Source organism: Delphinus delphis, chromosome 4 (genome assembly GCF_949987515.2).
Source record: "Delphinus delphis chromosome 4, mDelDel1.2, whole genome shotgun sequence".
Taxonomy (NCBI): Eukaryota; Metazoa; Chordata; class Mammalia; order Artiodactyla; family Delphinidae; genus Delphinus; species Delphinus delphis.
In genome coordinates, this window is record NC_082686.1 from 45569124 (window position 1) to 45593406 (window position 24283).

A 24283-nucleotide genomic window follows, 5' to 3' on the forward strand; every position below is an offset into this window, starting at 1 on the left:
TGACTGTGTATTATGCTTCATAATAGTAAAGGTTGAAACAGTGTGAGAGTAGTGGGATTGAATTAATGTTAAGTACATTTTAAAAAAAAGCTAAAGCAGGGTTGGGGATGAAGAACAATTAGTAACTGCAGGGAAAACAAAATGTAGTAGAAGAAAGGAAAAGTAACTGGGGTATATCACTCATTTCAGCTGTGAATAGCATTCATATAGTCATCCTATTGATGACTACATCACTGTGTTAGGAAAATGGGAGTATTGGTCACATGATGAGCGTGGCAGAAGAACAGTGTACAAGTGTGTGAGAACCGAAGCCCCTTATTACATTGAAGGAACTGATATTTCAAGAAGTAATAATAAAAGCATATTATTTAGAGATACACAGGTAATCACCTAAAAGGGAGTTGAAAGTAGTTGCCTGTGAAAGGAGAAAGAGGGGATGAGGCAAGGAACTGCTTTTTTTAATACAAGCCTTGTAGAACTAGTTGATTTTAATTAGGTGCATGTACAATGACAGAAATACAAACTATAGTGTGAATTGTGCTTTTAAAAAGAAAAAAGCGTACACATAGGTTTCTACCATGTTCTTATGGATATGTCTTGGATTACTTTAGAGAATGGGTTTTGCCCTGTAGAGACTGATAATTTTTTATTTGGTTTTTATTATCAGATCAGATCCAGGCTGTGAAGACATGAAAAGATAGTATTCGGAAACCTCAACAATTTTCAATTCAAGGAATATATATTAAGGCAAACTGAATACTTTAAATTTTTTGAAAGTTTTTACATCTAAGAATACTTGATAATCTTCTGCTTATATTTATGGACTCTGAATGAGGTTTTTAAGAACATAAGACTTCAGGTATGCTAATCTGGCCATTAATTATATAAAAACTAAATGTTTCCTGAAGGGCTCCCTCCCCAGAATTATCAACTTCTTGAAAGGTCTACATTTGATTGTAATTAGAATGTGTAAAGTCAGAGTTATCTCAGTATCTCATCTTGATTTATGATATCTTTAATGCATTTTATTTTTTTAATTGTCTTCTAAAAACTTAGCTTATGATATAACTTTGTAGTAAGATTATGCTTGTGAAAAAGAACTTTTAAATATTTATAAGGGACCATGGGTAATTAATATATATTGAAGTTTTGCTATATGTCACCATCAATAAAACATAAAATGTAATATACAAACTAGTGTGCTTTATATGCTGAAAAGAATAATGCTGTGTTAATATGGTGTTTGGTATTTTACTGTCAAACATTTGTAAATTACCTGAGTCCAAGTTAAGCTGAATTTATTTATTCAGTGAATAAAACACTGAATAAATAAATGAAACATCTCTGTACCTATACTAGTTTGGCATTGTCCTAGGCAATGGTGATAAAAGGTAAACAAAACATATTCCTTATCCTCAGAGAACTTAAAATTTAATGAGGGAGAATTTGAGAATCTTTTCATACAGAGTATCTAATTTTATTTCATTGGCTGACTGAAAATATTGCATTTTAAGATTAAGAGGTATAAAAATGAATTAATGTGATTCTTCATAATTATTACAACTGCCTTATTCTTTCTTCCTTTAAAATGTCTCCAGTTTACTGCAGTACTTTGTTAAAATAGACTGTGACTCACCAACTGTGTTTTTCCTGGGCATAAACTGCTACAAAAATGTTTTTTAGAATTTTAAACATATCTCTGCCATCTACTGTATGCAAATTGTGTTACTTCTCACAACTTAGAGACTGCTTATAATTGTAAACTCTAAATAGAAGCTTTCATTTTTAATTAATCACTGGGAAACAGTGGATAGAGCAATGGTGTAAATCCTGAAAATATTACATATAAAGAAAAACTGTAATATATAATGTGTAACATCATAAATATCCTTAGGTGTGAAAATGATGAAAACAGAAGACAAAAGGTAAGTGAGTAATAAAGATGTATTATGATAACTACAGTAGTGGTATGTTTCACAGAGATTTGAATAAAATATTTTTAAAACTTCAGTAAAAGTTCTATAATTCAGTTTCTCTTAGTCCAGAAATCCCAGTGCTTTCGAATTTGGCACATTGAAAGTCATCCAGAATATTCCAGTGATCCAGCATTTTAGCTAGCTTGCCAGCCTCTCATAAATTGTTTTGATGAAGATACAAAGTAAGTCTCATTAATCTAGAGGTGCCTCAAATATAAAAAAACATGAACATGAAAACACTGTAATTCAACAAAAAAACCCTAATATGCTATAACTATTTTAGGAGGATGGAGAAAGGGGTGTTTTAAGAGAATTCAAATCCTCATCTACCGTAAGGTAACAATAACAATGATAAAAGCTATCACTATATTTTGAGCAAGATATTATTACATGTATGGGATTTTGCATCATATAATCCTCATAATAGCCTTATGTAGTAGATTCTAGTGTTTGTTTTATAGACAAGGAAACTGAGGCCTAAAAAAGGTTGTTTATGGTCACAGAGCTAGTAAATGGTGGTACTGGGATTCAGAACCAAACAGTCTGTTTAAAATGGATGATTCAAGAGCTAAGAGTATTACTGATTTTAGAAATATAGAGATATCTGCCATAAGAATAGCTAAAAGGATGGGAAAAATCTCTCACGGGGGTGGGAGACCAGGATTGGGGTGCTGGAGGTCAGGGACAAGGGACTACTGTTTTCTTCTTTTTGCTTGTTTTAAGTCTATTAACACTTCAAACTTTAAACTCTGGACAAGAATGACTATGATAAAAATGATTCTTGAAATTATGTTGATTTGTTGATTCTAAATTAGTATTCCACAAACTACAGTCATTTACACCTATGCAAATATGTAGAAGAGAGTACTAAATGCTTCCTTTGTTTTCATGATCTCCAGATCTAGTTTATAGTCTATAAACATCCATTCATACTCTACATTTTCATGTAAAGATTATGTAGAAGCAAGTTGGGCTACAGTGGTCACAGCATGCCATGTGTGCATACACTGAGGTTATTGCATTTGTATTTAACATATTATGCAATTAAAATTTATTGCATTAAAGCTCAAGCAAGTGTTTTTTTATGTTTAGACATCACTGTGTTAACAAAGTTTAGTTCATTAAACTCCACATTTCAATGTGACACCTCATAAAATGTTCAAAAGTTAGCCTATTGTATGTTTTGCATTTAAATATTTATAATGTGGCCCTATTCAGCCTGTGCCTTATAAATCACAAAAGAGCTGAGTTGTATATATTTTTCATTTATAGGTCGTCTGCTAAAAATTATGAATTGCCTTCTGATTACTTATTTTTTTCCCACCATATTGTGATTTCCATAAATATATGTAGTTACTCTAGAGAAAACTTAAGGCAAATACATCCTGCATGTAGCTCTGGTACATTAAAATACATTAAAAATGATTTGCTTTCTGATTTTTCCTTCTTGCTTCTTAGTTAAAAAATAAATAAAACCAATATTAAATGCTCACTTAAATGGATGTTATAATAGGTTTGTTCATTTCTGTGACTGGAAGGAAATACTTTGAGAAATGGTTATTGTGTTTAATTAAATGTTTCAAGTAACTTATTTATTACATTTTTATTGTGAATCTTTCTCATTAAGGATGTTCCTTCTGGGATTTACAAGGAACTGCCTCAGGACCATTACTGATTGTTCCCTCTGATCATTCGATTTTAATGCCACACTTGGCAGCTTCATGAACATATAGTATTAAGCTTTTCTCTGGTGATTTAGAATAAACCAAAAAGGAAAAATTTAATTCTTCACCAAATTTCAAGTCACCAAGTAATGCTAGAAGTCATAGAGGAATAGGAGGTACTTTGAAAATAAAATTTGGTTAGAAATATAGTAGAAATAATAAACATTTTTGTGGGTTTTACTATGTGCCAGGTACTTTCTAAGCATTTTATATATGTATATTACTTCATTTAATAACATAATATGTATAAAATGGATAACTAATAAGAACCTGCTGTATAAAAAAATAAATAAAATTCAAAAAAAATCATCATAACAGTTCTATGAGGTAGGCGCTATTATCTCTATTATGTAGGTCACGGGTCAGCAAACTACTAATCTGTCTTTGTATGGCCCTTGAGCTAATAATGGTTTTACATTTTTAAAGCGTTATTTAAAAAAAAAAAAAAAGGCAACAGATACAGTATGTGGCCCACAGAGCATGAAATTATTTACTGTCTGGGGCTTTACATAAAATCTTTGCCGACCCCTATCATCGATGATGAAAGTGAGGCAAAGGAGGTTAAGTAACTTGCCTACAGTCCCATTGCAAATAAACAAAAGACCCCAGATTTTGAGTCTAGACTATCTGGCTCCAGAATTTGTGTTCTTAACCTCTACAAGGTTTCTTGAAAAGCTAAAGAGCATTCTAAAATGGAATAGAACAATTTGAAATTACTTCTTTCTTAAATAATTATATTAAAGATGAAAAATCAGATGCGAATAGCTGAAAAGTAATGCTCATTGAAATCCTTCCCCCCCCCCCCCCAGTTATATTGATGTCTTGGCCCTCTGATGTCTTTTTCCTTCCTTTTCTTTAAATGGGTGGCAACAGATGGGGCTGATTCTGAAACATCAGACATGTTAATATTTCAAAGTTTAATCACACACAGATTATCCCCAAGCGTCTGGCGTGGTCTTCCAGATTTCTCAGTGACTTTTACCAATATTTTGAGTTAACTGATAACTAGTGTTGACAGTCTTGAAACGTGGTAAAATGTAGGCGCATTAATAATCCAATTTGTGGATATGCATTTTAAGTTGTGACCCCAAGTAACAACTATAGCTAAAAATATTTTCTTAATTGCAAATATTTTATGGCTTTGCCTCAATGTTCTAAATTTTTGCCATTTGACTATTGGAATAGCATATATCCATAAAGGCCTAGGCCCAGAAATCAGTGTGTGTGTGTGTGTGTGTGTGTCTGTGTGTCTCATTGTCTTTCGGAAAACTTTATAAACTCTTCCAATTATTTAATGAAATGTTATAATGTTACAGTAAAATATTACTGAGATAGGTTTACATTTCCTTTAATTGAGAGTAATCATTAATGTTGGAGTTAAAGCCAATTTCACATTAAGCTCTATTTAGGCTCAGTGTGTGCATGTGTGTGTCTATCAGAATGTACCATCCTAAGGTCATAGGAAGCTCTCACTTCACTCATTTTAGTGATCACTAACTATTTCCCCAGGGCTTTCTTGGGAAGGTTTATAGATAAATCTTACAGATACGTTATTCTTTCTGTGTTGTAGGGTTTTTTATTTTGTTTGTTTTTGTGATGCTCTTAAATGATACGTCAGTTCTTGCCATTTCTGGAAACTTTATTATCTACTTGATAGAGTTTTTACTGCATTTTTTAGATGCTGGATTATTAGTGTATTAAGTACTGTCCACTAATTCCATGAGCTTAATTTATAGATTCACAAAATATCACTTATTCCTTTTTACATTGTAAAACCCCCATACTGTGACTAATTTTATTTCATTTATACATAGCAGGACAAAATTTCTTAAGAAAAAATAAAATGATTTCCAAGACCCTGTATCAACATGGTATCTTGTTAATGTTAAAATCTGTTTTTCTAATTTGAAATATGTCTAACACAGAACTATTTTTTAAATATTAATGCTATGTTTGCTGATTAAAAAGTGTGTTGGTCTCTATAAAGGCAAGAGGCAGTATTTTTCTACTAATTAGACCTTCAGATGTAACAAGCAGATATATCAATACTTATCACAGGACTTGTCTATGTGGGAAATGGGTATAAACTTAAGAAATAGACTATAGTTCTTTCTTAGAGAGATCAGGACAATCCTGAGGCTTCGCCTCCATATCAGGAGGTCTTAGTCTTTTTTAGGAATAGGAATAGGGCTTGCCCTACTGTAGAAAAGGATTCGAGCAGCAACTTTGTCGAGGAAGCCTACAATTGTATTTCCTTTTAATATAAGAGAATTACTAGTGCCACAAAGAAGACTTTATTTACATTTAAAGATTATACAGTACTCTGTATTTAACTTAATACATCCTTATTTTTATTAGATTTATTTAAATATCTGTCTTATGTATCCTACCTTCCAGAAGGAGACTGAGGAATATCTGCATCCTAAGGTCACTTCATAATAAAATGAAAAACCGTAATGCTAAATGTCTTATTCTAAGGAAACTTAGAGGTTATTCACTTAACTCATGGTTAGTTTTTATTTTTTTCATCCTTTTTACTTTAGCCTTATTTCAAATTGTTCTTCAAAAGGCATAAGTTAATATTGATGTATATGCATTTATTAAGACAATCCTTTAATCAACTACAATCAGAAAAAAATTTCATAGTGTAACTTAAGTGTAAACTCTCTAATTATAAAGGAGGTACCCAAATCCTTACCTTCTCTTCCTTCTTACAGAAAATAGTATGGAGTGGGAGGGTTCAGTGGTGCCCTGGATGAAACTCAGATCTGGGCTAACTCACAGAAAAATCATGATTTCAGATTACTTCCAAGTCCTTGTAGCTATCACTGAGTAGATGGCTCTCTAAAATTGATAGCACATTTGCTTATTCCAGTAAACCCAGGTCACAGCCTGGAAGCCAGAATGTGAACACATTAGGGATTGACGTGGCTCTGCAAAGTAATGTAAATCACTTCACAGACTATATTTTATTTAGAAAAATTGTTTCCCTCAAAATTATTCTAGAATTTGACTCAGTACTTATTTTAGAGATGTGTGCATAACCTTGATTTGCAAGGGCAATAATTGTGTCTTGAATGTTTGAGTCTTTACCATAATCCTTTATTGAGGAAGCTGATGCATTTCATCTTCCTTTTTTACACATCCTAGTCACTCTTGTTTTGAATATCCACTCACCACCTAAGATCCTTTTCTCTGCTGGTTCCTGTCTTAAGTGTTTTCTAAGCAAGTATATCAGTTCCTAGGGTTCCCTATGGAAAGTCTTAACATATTCTATTTAATTGAACCATATGACATTGCCATTTTGTAGTCCCAAAGCAGCTGAATGATAGCACTTTCATATGGATCAGTTAAGGTCACCTGGAAACTTCTGAACAGCTTAATTTTTCAGTAAGTGTCAAAGAAATCAATACCTAAGCAGCCACAACCTAGCCTGGCCCAAAAAAGACGTATGGTTTTTTTGGCCACAATACTTGGTAAGTTCCATGCCTCAAACCAAGCCAGTAATCTGAGGGATTTCTTAATTTTTAAGGTATATATCATTTCAGACACACTTTATGAGCCATTTCAGATTCTCTCAGACTCACCATCTCTTGTTTCAGCTGCCACTGCTTTTAGGCTCCAGCCAACTATGTGTAGGTGCAGAGCACCCTATTTTTGTTCCCATGCCCCTACCCCTACCATTCCAAAACGCACATAACCCAGCAGGGGAACCATTGACAAGTGGAAGACAAGAACTAGTGAATAAATTCTCCCCTCTTTCTATTGTTCCCATCAATCATGGACAGTCTAGAGACTCACCATCTATAGCTTCCGGGGTGATTACTGTGACTCTAACAATTAGTCACACTCAGCAGCAGCCAGCTCAGAAACACCTCACATTGCCACTCTCCTAACCTGCTTCATTCTCCTTTCCCATGACTTTACTTCCTAATAATACAGAATCTCTCTGCCTCAACAATACTTTCTGAGGAACCCAGGCTATATCCAACAATATTCTCAAATTTGCATCAGAGTCACCTATGGTAGAATACATGCTGAAGTTTGAGAAGTATTCCCCTAGGACTTTTCTTTCTTCATTTTTATATTTTAAATGTTTTTAATATTTATTTTATATTGGAGTAGAGTTGATTAACAATGTTTTGTTAGTTTCAGGTGTACAGCAAAGTGATCCAGTTATACAAACATCTATTCTTTTTCAAATTCTTTTCCGATTCAGGTTATTACAGAATATTGAGCAGAGTTTCCTGTGCTATACAGTAGGTCCTTGTTGGTTATCTGTTTTAAATATAGCAGTGTGTACATGTCAATACCAAACTCCCAATCTGTCCCTTTCCCCCCCTGGATAACCATATGTTCATTTTCTAAGTCTGTGAGTCTGTTTCTGTTTTGTAAATAAGTTCATTTGTATCACTTTTTTTTTTTTAGATTCTACATATAAGTGATATCATATATTTGTCTTTCTCTGATTTACTTCACTTAGTATGTTCATATCCAGGTCCATCCATGTTGCTGCAAAGGACATTATATTATTCTTTTTAATTGCTAAGTAATATTCCATTGTGTGTGTGTGTGTGTGTGTGTGTATATATATATATATATATATATATACCACAACTTTCTTTATCCATTCATCTGTCGATGGACATTTAGGTTGCTTCCATGTCTTGGCTATTGTAAACAGCACTTCAGTGAACAGGGGTGCATGTATACTTTCGAACCATGTTTTTCTCTGGATATATGCCCAGGAGTGGGATTGCTAGATCATATGGTAGCTCTCTTTAAAGTTTTTTAAGGAACCTCCATACAGTTCTCCATAGTGGCTGTATCAATTTACATTCCCACCAACAGTGCAAGAGGGTTCCCTTTTCTCCACACCCTCTCCAGCATTTATTATTTGTAGACTTTTTGATGATGGTACTTCTGACTGGTGTGAGGTGATATCTCATGGTAGTTTTGATTTGCATTTCTCTAATAATTAGTGATGTTGAGCATCTTTTCATGTGCCTCTTGGCCATCTGTTTGTCTTCTTTGGAGAGATGTCTATTTAGGTCTTCTGCCAGTTTTTTGATTGGGTTGTTGGTTTTTTTGGTATTGAGCCACATGAGCTGTTTGTAAATTTTGGAGATTAATCCTTTGTTGGTCACATCATTTGCAAATATTTTCTCCCATTCTCTAGGTTGTCTTTTCGTTTTGTTTATGGTTTCTTTTGCTGTGCAAAAGCTTTTGAGTTTAATTAGGTCCCATTTGGGTTTTTTGTTTGTTCTTATTTCCATTACTCTAGGAGACAGCTTGAAGAAGATATTGCCGCGATTTATGTCAAAGAGTATTCTGCCTATGTTGTCCTCTAAGAGTTTTATAGTATCTGATCCTTCATTTAGGTCTTTATCCCATTTTGAGTTTATTTTTTTATATGGTGTTAAAGAATGTTCTAATTTCATTTTTTTTACGTATAGCTGTCCAGTTTTTTTCCCTGGGTCCTGGTGCACACAAGACCTTGTGTGTGCCCTCCAAGAGTGGAGTTTCTGTTTCCCCCAGTCCTGTGGAAGGATTCCTGTGATCAAACCCCTCTGGCCTTCAAAGCCAAATTCTCTGGGGCTCTTCCCCCCGTTTCCAGGCCCCCAGCTAGGGAGCCTGATGTAGGGCTCAGAACTTTCACTTCTGTGGGAGAACTTCTGTGGTATAATTATTTTCTAGTTTGTGGGTCTCCCACCCGGTGGGTATGGGATTTGATTTTATCACGATTGCACCCCTTCTACTGTCTCATTGTGGTTTCTTCTTTGTCTTTGGTTGTAGGGTATCTTTTTTGGTGGTTCCAGCATTTTTCTGTCAATGGTTGTTCAGCAATTAGTTGATTTTGATGTTTCCATAAGAAGATGTGAGCTCATGTCCTACTCTGCCATCTTGTCACCAGGATCCTCATTTCTTAAATAGACTTTATTTTTAGAGCAAATTTAAGTGCACAGCAAAACTGAGCAGAAGATACAGAGATTTCCTACATACTACTGCCCCCACATAACGCATATACCCTCCCACACTGTCCACATCCTGAAGCCCTAGGATTTTGAAGCACGTAAAAGTCACCCTCAAGTGAGCATAGTGATAAACAGTTGATCAAAAGCTACCTTGGAAGTTCTGCCTCTGGGTAAGTTAGAGTAAGTACACTCCATCCTATCCCCACCAAATGCAACCATAAAACCTGCATAGACCAGGTATTTGAATGCATGGTCCAGCTACTTGAGGACTCAGAGTGGCAGTCAGATTGAAGAAGACCAGAATTTAACATACCACAAGACCAACAGTGAGTTTACCCGTATTTTCCCCTTTGGTAGCCCCTCTACTTGGGCTTAAGGCTGCTTAAAACCCAGAATTGGGATTCTGTGCAGACAGAGCTCCAGAGAAAACCTAATTTTGGCTCAAAGAGTGGGAAGGGAGTCTCCTAATGACCAGCAAAAATTAAGAAAATACTCCATTCTCTTTTTCTATGTTTTCTTGCACACCAGCTCTCAAACAACCTGAGGGTGTCAGCAGCAACAACAGTGGCAGTGGCAAACCCACAGACACCTAAAATTCTGAGGAAAGGGAACCTTCGTGTACAATCAGAGGAGCTGTGGCCCCAAGAGGATGTGGTAAATCCCATTGCTTTTGTTCTCTCTGTCTTCCCACTGCTTGGCCCCAGACGGGCATATTCATAGAAAGTGTGTGGTAGAGCAGGGCACATAAAGCCTCAGCTTTCTAGCTGGGAGGTTAAAAAAAAAAAAAAGTAGGGGGAGCCCCTGGAACTAAAGTACAGAGGAGATTGGGAGATGGAAGAGATCAGCAAAGTAAACCCCATAAAGTTGCTTATGAAATCTCAGTCTTGCCCTCAGTGTGGGTCTGAGTCCAAACGGCATACACAGACTTGGAGAAGTAAACTATGACCCAAATCCAAGATTAGCCACTGGGTGGCTCACACATGGCCTAGATATGAATAAAACTCTGGAGGTTTTTGAAAACAGAAATAACATTGAACTATGACTCCCACAAGGCTGGTTGGAACTTTTGACCTGAATCTAACCAGAATGAAGGCCTGCTAAAGAAAAATTATCAATAATCTCCATAGAATTTAAAAAAGAGGGACTTCCCTGGTGGTGCAGTGGTTAAGAATCCGCCTGCCAATGCAGGGGACACGGGTTCGATCCCTCGTCTGGGAAGATCCCACATGCGGCAGAACAACTAAGCCCATGCGCCAGAACTACTGAGCCTGTGCTCTAGAGCCCACAAGCCACACTACTGAAGCCCACGAGCCACAACTACTGAGGCCTCTGTGCCTAGACCCCATGCTCCACAACAAGAGAAGCCACCGCAATGAGAAGCCCACGCACCACAACGAAGAGTAGCCCCCGCTCGCCACAACTAGAGAAAGCCCGCGTGCAGCAACAGACCCAATGTAGCCAAAAATAAATAAATTTATTAAAAAACTAAAACTAAAAATAAGTAAATAATTAAGACTTAGACTCTCATTACATAATACTCAAAATGCCCAGGACAATCCGAAATTACTAAGTATACAAAACCCAGGGAAAATTCACATGGGAAAAGAAAAAGCTGATGCCAGTACCAGCATGACACATATTTGAGCTATCTAACAAAAACCTTAAAACAGCTACTGTAAAAATGCTCAAAGTAAGTTTGAACACAAATTTGGTGAAGGGCAGAGTGTACACATTTCAGAAGCTCAGCTTGAAAGCAGCCAGAGAAAATGACATATTACTTATAGGGAAACAGCAATTTAAATGACTACTGATTTCTCATCAGAAATCATTGAGGCCATAAGGAAGTGGCACACCATTTTCAAATTGCTTAAAAAAAGAGAAGGAAGGGAAGGAGGGAGGGAGAAAGAAAGGAAGGCAGGGAAGGACTCTCAACCCAGAATATCTAGCAAAAATATCTTTTAAGGATGAAGGTGAAATAAAAACACTCGGAATAAGAAAAGCAAGAGCATTTATTGCCACCAAAACTGCTCTAAAAGAAATGCTAAAGGAAGTTCTTCAAACAGATGGGAAATCTTACCAGAAGGAAACTTAAAGAACATCTTATGTTCTTTAAAACATGTTTGACAGTTGAAAACATTGTGTTATGTTTCAATGTATATAGTTGTAACATATACTACAACCACAAAATAAAGGAAAATAAAGGGTCAAATGTGGTGCTTTTCTACTCTTGAAGCACAAAAATATTTTTCTAAGTAGACTGTGAAAAATATGTTTATTGTAATACCTAAAGAAGCCACAAAAAACTATACAAAAAAATTAAAATCATAAGTAAGTTAAATACTGAAATATATTCACATGATCCAAAAGAAGGCACAAAAGGGGAAGCAGAGAAACAAAATATGGAGGGAACAAACAAAACATAATTGTAGACCTAAATCTAAAAATATTAAAAGTAAGTGGCCTAAGCATACCAATTAAAGAAATTGAATGGATAAAAGCATTACAAAACTATATTTATTTGCTTACTAAGTTACTGTCTATAACCTCTCCCTCAACTAAAATGCAAGCTACAAGAGAGCACAATTTTTGTTTTATTCACTGCTGTGTGTGTAGTGCCTATAAAAGTATCTAGCATGTGGCAGTTACTCAATAAATGAATGCACAGAGAGATGAATGAATGAACTGCAAGTAATTCAATTCAAATATAATGATATAGGAAAGTAAAAAGGTAAGAAAAGGTTTACTATGCAAACACTAATCAAAAGAAAGCTGGAGTGCCTATATTAATATCAGACGAAGTAGATTTCAGAGCAAAGAAATTTATCAAGAATTAAGATGGGCGTTACATAATGATAAAAGGGTCAAGTTACCAGGAAGACAATATTTTTTTGTTTTGTTTGTATTTTATTTTATTTATTTTTTTATAAAGCAGGTTCTTATTAGTCATCCATTTTATACACATCAGTGTACACATGACAATCCCTATCTCCCAATTCATCACACCACCACCACCAGCCCCCGCCGCTTTCCCCCCTTGGTGTCCATACGTTTGTTCTCTACATCGGTATCTCAGTTTCTGCCCTGCAAACCAGTTCATCTATACCATTTTTCTAGGTTCCACATATATGCGTTAATATGCGATATTTGTTTTTCTCTTTCTGACTGACTTCACTCTGTATCACAGTCTCTAGATTCATCCATGTCTCTACAAATGACCCAATTTCTTTCCTTTTTATGGCTGAGTAATACCCCATTGTATATATGTACCACATCTTCTTTATCCATTTGTCTGTCGATGGGCATTTAGGTTTCTTCCGTGTCCTGGCTATTGTAAATAGTGCTGCAATGAACATTGGGGTGCATGTGTCTTTTTGAATTACGGACTTCTCTGGGTATATGCCCAATAGTGGGATTGCTGGGTCATATGGTAATTCTATTTTTAGTTTTTTAAGCAACCTCCATACTGTTCTCCGTAGTGGCTGTATCAATTTACATTCCCACCAAAAGTGCAAGAGGGTTCCCTTTTCTCCACAGCCTCTCCAGCATTTGTTGTTTGTAGATTTTCTGATGATACCCATTCTAACTGGTGTGAGATCATACCTCATTGTAGTTTTGATTTGCATTCCTCTAATAATTAGTGATGTTGAGCAGCTTTTCATGTGCTTCTTGGTCATCTGTATGTCCTCTTTGGAGAAATGTCTATTTAGGTCTTCTGCCCTTTTTTTGATTGGGTTGTTTGTTTTTTTAATATTGAGCTGTTTATATATTTTGGAGATTAATCCTTTGTCTGTTGATTCGTTTGCAAATATTTTCTCCCATTCTGAGGGTTGTCTTTTCGTCTTGTTTGTAGTTTCCTTTGCTTTGCAAAATTTTAGGTTTCATTAGGTCCCATTTGTTTATTTTTGTTTTTATTTCCATTACTCTAGGAGGTGGCTCCAAAAAGATCTTGCTGTGATTTGTGTCAAAGAGTGTTCTTCCTATGTTTTCTTCTAAGAGTTTTATACTGTCCGGTCTTACATTTAGGTCTCTAATCCATTTTTGAGTTTATATTTGTCTATGGTGGTAGGGAGTGTTCTAATTTCATACTTTTACGTGTAGCTGTCCAGTTTTTCCAGCACCACTTATTGAAGAGACTGTCTTTTCTCCATTGTATATCCTTGTCTCCTTTGTCATAGATTAGTTGACCATAGGTGCATGGGTTTATCTCTGGGCTTTCTATCCTGTTCCATTGATGTATATTTCTGTTTTTGTGCCAGTACCATATTGTCTTGATTACTGTAGCTTTGTAGTATAGTCTGAAGTCAGGGAGTCTGATTCCTCCAGGTCGGTTTTTTTCCCTCCAGACTGCTTTGGCTATTCAGGGTCTTTTGTGTCTCCATACAAATTTTAAGATTTTTTTGTTCTAGTTCCATAAAAACTGCCATTGGTAATTTGATAGGGATTACATTGAATCTGTAGTTTGCTTTGGGTACTATAGTCATTTTCACAATATTGATTCTTCCAATCCAAGAACATGGTATATCTCTCCATCTGTTGGTATCATCTTTAATTTCTTTCATCAGTGTCTTATAGTTTTCTGCATACAGGTCTTTTGTCTCCCTAGTAGGTTTATTCCTAGGTATTTTATTCTTTTTGTTGCAATGGTAAATGGGAGTGTTTCCTTAATTTCTCTTTCAGATTTTTCATCATTAGTGTATAGGAATGCAAGAGATTTCTGTGCATTAATTTTGTATCCTGCTACTTTACCAAATTCATTGATTAGCTTTAGTAGTTTTCTGGTGGCATCTTTAGGATTCTCTATGTATAGTATCATGTCATCTGCAAACAGTGACAGTTTTACTTCTTCTTTTCCTATTTGAATTCCTTTTATTTCTTTTTCTTCTCTGATTGCCGTGGCTAGGACTTCCAAAACTATGTTGAATAATAGTGGCAAGAGTGGACATCCTTGTCTTGTTCCTGATCTTAGAGGAAATGCTTTCAGTTTTTCACCATTGAGAATGATGTTTGCTGTGGGTTTGTCGTATAAGGCCTTTATTATGTTGAGATAGGTTCCCTCTATGCCCACTTTCTCGAGAGTTTTTATCATAAATGGGTGTTGAATTTTGTCAAAAGCTTTTACTGCATCTATTGAGATGATCATATGGTTTTTACTCTTCAGTTTGTTCATATGGTGTATCACATTGATTGATTTGCATAGATTGAAGAATCCTTGCATCCCTGAGATAAAGCCCACTTGATCATGGTGTATGATCCTTTTAATGTGTTGTTGGATTCTGTTTGCTAGTATTTTGTTGGGGATTTTGTTGTTGTTGTTGTTGTTGTTTGCGGTATGCGGGCCTGCTGTGGCCCCTCCCGCTGCGGAGCATAGGCTCCGGACATGCAGGCCCAGCGGCCATGGCTCACGGGCCCAGCCGCTCCGCGGCACGTGGGATCCTCCTGGACCGGGGCACAAACCTGCGTCCCCTGCATCGGCAGGCAGACTCTCAACCACTGCGCCACCAAGGAAGCCCTGTTGGGGATTTTTGCATCTATATTCATCAGTGATATTGGTTTGTAATTTTCTTTTCTTGTAGTATCTTTGTCTGATTTTGGTATCAGGGTGATGGTGGCCTCATAGAATAAGTTTTGGAGTGTTCCTTCCTCTGCAATTTTTTGGAAGCATTAGAGAAGGATGAATGTTAGCTCTTCTCTAAATGTTTGATAGAATTCACCTGGGAAGCCATCTGGTCCTGGACTTTTGTTTGTTGGAAGATTTTTAATCACAGTTTCAATTTCATTACTTGTGATTGGTCTGTTCATATTTTCTATTTCTTCCTTGTTCAGGATTGGAAGGTTATACCTTACTAAGAATTTGTCCATTTCTTCCAGGTTGCCCAGTTTATTGGCAAAGAGTTGCTTGTAATAATCTCTTAGGATGCTTTGTATTTCTGCGGTGTCTGTTGGAACTTCTCCTTTTTCATTTCTAATTTTATTGATTTGAGTCCTCCTCCTCTTTTTCTTGATGAGTCTGGCTAATGGTTTATCAATGTTGTTTATCTTCTCAAAGAACCAGCTTTTAGTTTTATGGATCTTTGCTATTGTTTTCTTTGTTTGTATTTCATTTATTTCTGCTCTGATCTTTATGATTTCTTTCCTTCTGCTAACTTTGGGTTTTGTTTTTTCTTCTTTCTCTAGTTCCCTTAGGTGTAAGGTTAGATTGTATATTTGAGATTTTTCTTGTTTGTTGAGGTAGGCTTATATAGCTATGAACTTCCCTCTTAGAATTGCTTTTGCTGCATTCCATAGGTTTTGGATTGTGGTGTTTTCATTATCATTTTTCTCCAGGTATTGTTTGACTTCCTCTTTGATTTCTTCAGTGATCTCTTGGTTATTTAGTAACGTATTGTGTAGCCTCCATGTGTTTGTGTTTTTTACGGTTTTTTTCCCTGTAATTGATTTCTAATCTCATAGCGTTGTGGTCTGAAAAGATGCTTTATATGATTTCAATTTTCTTAAATTTACTGAGGCTTGATTTGTGACCCAAGATGTGATCTATCCTGGAGAATGTTCCGTGCGCACTTGAGAAGAAAGTGTAATCTGTTGGTTTTGGTTGGAATGTCCTATAAATATCAATTAAATCTTATCTGGTCTATTGTGTCATTTGAAGCTTGTGTTTCCATATTAATTTTCTGTTTGGATGATCTGTCCATTGGTGAGGTGTTAAAGTCCCCCACTATTATTGTGTTACTGTCGATTTCCTCTTTTATGGCTGTTAGCACTTGCCTTATATATTGAGGTGCTCCTGTGTTGGGTGCATATATATTTATAATTGTCATATCTTCTTCTTGGTTTGATCCCTTTATCATTATGTAGTGTCCTTCCTTGTCTCTTGTAACATTCTTTATTTAAAAGTCTATTTTATATGATATGGGTATTGCTACTGCAGCTTTCTTTTGATTTCCATTTGCATGGAATATCTTCTTCCATCCCCTCACTTTCAGTCTGAATGTGTCCCTAGGTCTGAAGTGGGTCTCTTGTAGACAGCATGTATATGGGTCTTGTTTTTGTATCCATTCAGCAAGGCTGTGTCTTTTGGTTGGAGCATTTAATCCATTCACGTTTGAGGTAATTATCGACATGTATGTTCCTATTACCATTTTCTTAATTGTTTTGGGTTTGTTTTTGTAAGTCATTTTCTTCTCTTGTGTTTCCCTCTTAGAGAAGTTCCTTTAGCATTTGTTTTATAGCTGGTTTGGTGGTGCTGAATTCTCTTAGCTTTTGCTTGTCTGTAAAGCTTTTGATTTCTCCATTGAATCTGAATGAGATCCTTGCCGGGTAGAGTAATCTTGGTTGTAGGTTCTTCCCTTTCATCACTTTAAGCATATCATGCCACTCCCTTCTGGCTTGTAGAGTTTCTGCTGAGAAATCAGCTCTTAACCTTATGGGAGTTCCCTTGTATGTTATTTGTCATTTTTCCCTTGCTGCTTTCAATAATTTTTCTTTGTCTTTAAGTTTTGCCAGTTTTATTACTATGTTTCTCGGCATGTTTCTTCTTGGGTTTATCCTGTATGGGAATCTCTGCACTTCCTGGACTTGGGTGGCTATTTCCTTTCCCATGTTAGGGAAGTTTTCAACTATAATCTTTTCAAATATTTTCTCGGGTCCTTTCTCTCTCTCTTCTCCTTCTGGGACCCCTATAATGCAAATGTTGTTGCGTTTATTGTTGTCCCACAGGTCTCTTAGGCTGTCTTCATTTCTTTTCATTCTTTTTTCTTTATTCTGTTCCACAGCAGTGAATTCCACCATTCTGTCTTAGAGGTCACTTATCCGTTCTTCTGCCTCAGTTATTCTGCTATTGATTCCTTCTAGTGTATTTTTCATTTCAGTTATTGTGTTGTTCATTTCTGTTTTTTTGTTCTTTAATTCTTCTACATTTTTGTTAAATATTTCTTACATCTTCTTGATCTTTGCCTCCATTCTTTTTCCGAGGTCCTGGATCATCTTCACTATCATTATTCAGAATTCTTTTTCTGGAAGGTTGCCTATCTCCACTTCATTTAGTTGTTTTTCTGGGGTTTTATCTTGTTCCTTCATTTGGGACATAGCCCTCTGCCTTTTCATCTTGTCTGTCTTTCTGTGAATGTGGTTTTTGTTCCACAGGCTGCAGAACTGTAGTTCTTCTTGCTTCTGCTGTCTGCCCTCTCGTGGATAGGCTATCTAAGGCTTGTGCAAGTTTCCTGATGGGAGGGACTGGTGGTGGGTAGAGCTGGCTGTTGCTTTGGTGGGCAGAGCTCAGTAAAACTTTAATGCACTTGTCTGCTGATGAGTGGGGCTTGGTTCCCTCCCTGTTGCTTGTTTGGCCTGAGGCGACGCACCACTGGAGCCTACCTGGGCTCTTTGGTGAGGCTAATGGCAGACTCTGGGAGGATTCACGCCAAGAAGTACTTCCCAGAACTTCTGCTGCCAGTGCCCTTGTCCTCATGGTGAGACACAGCCACCCCCCGCCTCTGCAGGAGAGCCTCCAACACTAGCAGGTAGGTCTGGTTCAGTCTCCTATGGGGTCACTGCTCCTTCCCCTGGGTCCCAATGTGAACACTACTTTGTGTGTGCCCTCCAAGAGTGGAGTCTCTGTTTCCCCCAGTCCTGTTGAAGTCCTGCAATCAAATCCCGCTAGCCTTCAAAGTCTTGATTCTCTAGGAATTCCTCCTCCCATTGCCGGACCCCCAGATTGGGAAGCCTGACGTGGGGCTCAGAACCTTCACTCCAGTGGCTGGACTTCTGTGATATAAGTGCTCTCCAGTTTGTGAGTCACTCATGCAGCAGTTATGGGATTTGATTTTATTGTGTTTTTGTCCCTCCTACCATCTCACTGTGGCTTCTCCTTTGTCTTTGGGTGTGGCGTATCTTTGTTGGTGAGTTCCAGTGTCTTCCTGTAGATGATTCTTCAGCAGTTAGTTGTGATTCTGGTGTTCTTGCAAGAGGGAGTGAGAGCATATCCTTCTACACCGCCATCTTGAAACAATCCTCTATTTGTACTCATTCTTCAATCCAACTCAAGTTCTCAAATCAATAATGAGTCCTACAAAATTTGAGACATCCCTTTTTCATTTTCCTGTGACTCATACTTCTTTCTTCCTGGCAGTTTGTTGGGGTGGGGGTACGAGGAGGAACTCTCCAAAATCCGGAACTCCACACCGAGAAGACAATAATTTTAAATGTGCATTCACCTAAAAAACATCTTCAAAATACTTGAAGAAAAATTGACAGAGCTGAAAGAAATAGATCCACGGTAATAGTTGGTACTTCAACACATCTCTGTTAATAAGTGATAGAACCTGTAAACAGATGATCAGCAAGGTTATAAATGTCATCAAACTGCTATATTGAAATGACATTTATAGAACAACACTCAATCCAACAGCATCAGAATAGTACTTTTTTTGAGTGTATAGGGAATGAATCATCAAGATAGACCGTATCCTAGGTCATAAAACAAACGTTAAGAGACTTAAGACAATTGAAACCATTACAAAGTATGTTCTCTGACCATGAAGGAATTAAATTATAAATCAATGACACATTTAAAAATCTCTAAACACTTAGGAATTAAACAACACATTTCTCAACAATCCATAGTTCAAAGAGGATAATTCAAGGGAAATCAGAAAATATTTGTAACCAAACAAAATGAAAATGCACCATATCAAAATTTCTGGGATGCAACTAACAGCACTCCAAGGGAAATATATAGCATTAAATATATAGCATTAAATTAGAAAGAAATTATTTCAAGACAATAATCTATGCTTCTATGTTAAGAAAATTGAAAAAGACAAGAAAATTAAACCTAAAGCAAACAGATCAAAAGACATAATAAAGATTAGAGAAGAAACCAATGATATTGAAAAACAATAGAGAAAAATCAATGAAACCAAAAGCTGGTTCTTTGGAAGAAATAAACTACCATAGCTTTGAAAGGGGTTCTAGGCCCCTCACATATTCTCTTGTTTTCTGATCCTGATTTAGTTATTAGGTAAATCTCACTACTAGAAATAGAAAACACTTTATATGATAAAATCAGATTTTTGATGCAACCATGGGAGATTGAGGGATATTTTTCAAGGCCTTGACCAGCCATGTAAATCGAACTGTTTAGAAGATTGACTTAAGAACTGGAGACAGATAGTAAACAGCAGCATTGAACTATTTCTTATTCTGTGTTTTTGACAACTTGTTGTGTGTAGATATCTATGTAAATACACTATGTATGTATGTTTGAATCAGGACAGATTTAGGACTCTGAGAAGCTAGATAATTTTTCACAAAATTAATTTAAAAGAAGATTCTTTATATTTCTCCTTAGAAATTATAACTTATTAATACAAGTGATACCCTAAAGTTTCATAAAGCATTCATTCTCTGAAAAATACCAATACCTTTTAAGCTGTTAATGAGGTCTCCAAAATGTTTAAAATTTCATGCTTTTTGTTTCACATATGCACATTTTGGAAATCCTGGATGGTTATATTACAACAGTACTGATAATAAGTTTCATTTTCTGCTGTTAAATAAAGACCAAATGACATCATTTTGTACCCTATCCTAATATTTTACAGTAGGGTATGTAAAGAAAAGTGGGAGAATTGAGTAATCACAGTATTCACAATTATATAAACATGGCAAAATCAAAAGAACTTATCCATTATAATCAATATTCCATTCACTTTGCAAATAAGTATAGTAAGAAGATCCTATCTTTATATGTACCAACTTGCATGAGTTCATTTAGCCAATCAAAATAAGATATCAGGAATTAAAAATGGGTTCATTGATGGGACTTCCCTGGAGGTCTAGTGGTTAAGACTCTGTGCTCCCAATACAGGGGGCCCAGGTTCAATCCCTGGTCAGGGAACTAGATCCTGCATCCCACATGCCATAACTAAGAGCCCACATGCTGCAACTAAAAGATCCCACGTGCTGCAACTAATACCCAACACAGCCAAATAAATAAATAATTTTTTAAATGGGTTCATTGATAGCAAAGTAAAATAATGAAAATAATACTGAATGCAAATTATGATTCATTATGCCAATAATCAAATTGATAACAATTAAAATATGAAGAAGAGATATAATTTCTTCTCTCATGTCCCTCTTACAATCCATCAGCAAATCCTGTTTCAAAAACAAAATCCAGAATCTGACCTCACACCCCCTTCACTAGAATTTCTCTAGTCCATACCACCATAGCCTCCTGTCTGGACCTCTAAATTCACTTCCTAGTCACTCCACTTCCCTTCTACCTCAACAACAATGTTCTCCCTTCGCAGCAACCAGTGTCATTTTTCTTTTTAAAAAATAGAACATATCACTCTCCTATTCTGAACCTTCCAGTAGCTCCCCATCACATGTAAAATAAAATCCAAAACTTTACCAGGGCTTACAAGGGTCCCTACCTCATGTGTTCCAGCTACATCTTTAGTCTCCTTCCCAATAATTTGCTGCACTTCAGCTTATTAGTCCTCAAATGAGCCAAGCCCATTCTCTTCTCAAGACCTTTGCATTTGCTCTTCCCTCTACCCAGAATACCTTTCCCTGGATCTTTGCATGTCTCACTCCATTTCATTCAAATCACTTCCTCAGAGGTTTCATCTCTAACTATCATATTCAAACCAGCAAATTCACCCTCCTCTATTCTCTTCTCCTGCTATATTTTCCTTAAAGCACTTTATCATGACCTGATATTATTATATATATTTCTGTATTCATTGTTGGTCTTTTACACTAGAACATAAATTTCACAAGTGCAGGGAATTTATTCACACCTTACATTCCAAGTGCCTAGGACACTGCATGGTATATATTGTGCCCACATTTGTTAAATGAATGAATATGTAAGCCAATATTATATGTAATTTTTACCTGGTCCACAGATTTTTGGGGGCATATTAAATAAATTTGGAATGTTAGTGAAGGGTTTTTTTTTAATTTTATTGAAGTAGTCTTTATTTTTGTAAAACAGAAAAGAATAAAGAATAAAACAAGCAAAAACACCAATTATCCCTGTACCCAGAGAGTGTTTGTTAACATAGAGAAAAATTATACATACATAAGATTTTTCAAAAATTAACAGTACAGAAATGTAAATATTAAACAATGTCTCTCTTACCCACCTCCATGGTTTCCCCCCACCATCTCTCTCCCAAGAGATGTACCTATCACATATTTCTTATGTCCTTACAAAGAAAATAAATTAAATTTTATGGCATATATAGATCCTTTGAAAATGTATACACCATATTGTTACTCTTTATCTTCCTTTAAAAATAAAATTAATAGTTAACTATACTTACTGGCATTTTCCATTTCATCTCTATTCTTTTTAATGGCTGCATAGTTCTTTGTTAATATGTACCATTATTTGTCTAATTTGTCCCCTTAAACATCTCCATTTTTTCTACCACTTTTTGTATCATAAGCACTGTGGCAATGAATTTTTTTTTCTTTGCTTAGTATTTGTAGATTTTTTTAAGTTTATTTTTTATACAGCAGGTTCTTATTAGTTATCTATTTTATACATATTACTGTATATGTCAATCCCAATCTCCCAATTCATCCCACCACCAACACCCCCACTTTCCCCCCTTGGTGTCCATACATTTGTTCTCTACATCTGTGTCCCTATTTCTGCCTTGCAAACCGGTTCATCTGTACCATTTTTCTAGATTCCACATATATGCGTTAATATACGATATTTGTTTTTCTCTTTCTGACTTACTTCACTCTGTATCACAGTCTCTAGTTCCATCCACATTTCTGCAAATGACCCAATTTCGTTCCTTTTTATGGCTGAGTAATACCCCATTGTATATATGTACTACATCTTTATCCATTCGTCTGTCGATGGGCGTTTAGGTTGCTTCCATGACCTGGCTATTGTAAATACTGCTGCAATGAACATTAAGGTGCATGTGTCTTTTTGAAATTATGGTTTTCTCTGGATATATGCCCAGTAGTGGGATTGCTGGGTCATATGGTAATTCTATTTTTAGTTTTTTAAGCAACCTCCATACTGTTCTCCATAGTGGCTGTATCAATTTACATGGAATGTTAGTGAAGGTTAATATTTGATTATGTTAGTCTAAATAAAATATTAAATTATTCAGTGATTAGCTATTTTTATTTTTATTTTTTATTTATTTATTTTTTTGCAGTACGCGGGCCTCTCACTGTTGTGGCCTCTCCCGTTGCAGAGCACAGGCTCCGGACGCGCAGACTCAGCGGCCATGGCCCACGGGCCCAGCCACTCCGCGGCATGTGGGATCCTCGCAGACCGGGGCATGAACCTGTGTCCCCTGCATCGGCAGGCAGACTCTCAACCACTGCGCCACCAGGGAAGCCCAGGACATCATTTTGAAAACATACTTTAAAATGATTCAGGGAATAAAAAAGTTCTTTGTACTATTCTTGTAGTTTTTCAATAAGTATGAAATAATTTCAAAATAAAAATTATCTTTACATAAAAATAATTTTATACAAAACAGTAATATAGAGTAAGTGGCATTTTACATAAGAAGAACCAGAATAGAATATAGTAGATTTGAATAATTAATTTTCAAAAAAGAAAGTCTAAAATTGTATAACATAAAAATCAACGGCCTGAATATGTTGACAACTGCAAACAGTATGGGAAATGTGAATATATTTATTATATGAGTTATAGATCTCTTGAAATTTGTAGATATACTATTAGACAATACAGCACTGCTGCCAATTTTTAGAGGAAAAAAAACACTTTAACCACTAATCATAAACATGGACCAGGTGACTTCCTGGATTTCACAACAGAAATAATAACAACCTGACAAGTTAGAGTGAATTCAGTGAGAAAGGCAATTTACAAGAATGCCAAACAAATGTCAAACTGTTTTGGTTCTTGTATACACTTGATTTTGGTCCTAAATTAGATATTTGGTTAGTAGTAAGACTTCTCCATCCTGATTTACTGGTCTAACCTGTCTCAGTCAGTAATTGGCAGATATAACTCAGATTATGTAAATCGAGTTAGGATCAGTGCAGCAGTTTCTCTGCTTGCATATTTCTCATACTTTATTATTGTCGTCTACTTTTTAATTATGCTATTATTTTAAAGAATGAAGCAAGTAGTTCACTTAAAGGTAGTTTCATATTAACATACCAAAGCCCTTGAATATCCTTATGTTATACATATTATTTGATGATTCACAATGTAGTAGCACCCACTGACTGTAATGTCTCCTCACCAAATCAGATAGCAGATATTAATTATATGTCTATATGTCTATTGTATGCACTCCTGTTGGGCTTTGATACTGCTTTCTGACAAGTGTGACATTTCTAATATAAATGTTTCAACAGGTGTTTTAACTGGTTGTGGTTGCAGGACTTTCTGATCCATGTTTCTGGAGCCTGATTTGTGAAATCTATCCCTGACCTCAAGTACAGCCTGCCCAAGTGATACAGTTAGACACTTTCTTCTCCCCTTTTCCCATGTATGTATTTCTCACTTTTCAAATCTATCACACTGTCCTGTGATTTGTAACTGTCACTTAGTTCTGTTCTCCTTTTTTGAGACAATGTCTTGAGGTGG

The 24283-nt window shown here is 36.0% G+C and overlaps 1 protein-coding gene and 1 long non-coding RNA gene across 5 annotated transcripts in view; both read left to right on the forward strand.

Moving 5' to 3' along the window:
• Nucleotides 1–3468, forward strand: part of ARL6 (ARF like GTPase 6) — a 53491-nt gene extending 50023 nt beyond the window's left edge. For all 4 annotated transcript variants that reach the window (XM_060010506.1, XM_060010508.1, XM_060010505.1 and 1 more), the window contains one exon: nucleotides 668–3468. In XM_060010506.1, the coding sequence (XP_059866489.1) occupies nucleotides 668–693 (26 nt within the window). In that variant the 3' untranslated portion in view covers nucleotides 694–3468. The remainder of the gene's footprint in view (nucleotides 1–667) is intronic.
• Nucleotides 3469–9194: 5726 nt separating this feature from the next.
• LOC132424034 (uncharacterized) lies at nucleotides 9195–23084 on the forward strand. The gene is made up of 3 exons (XR_009519157.1): nucleotides 9195–9845; nucleotides 10204–10329; nucleotides 22869–23084. It is a non-coding gene; the product is annotated as an uncharacterized lncRNA (long non-coding RNA).
• Nucleotides 23085–24283: the final 1199 nt, after the last annotated feature.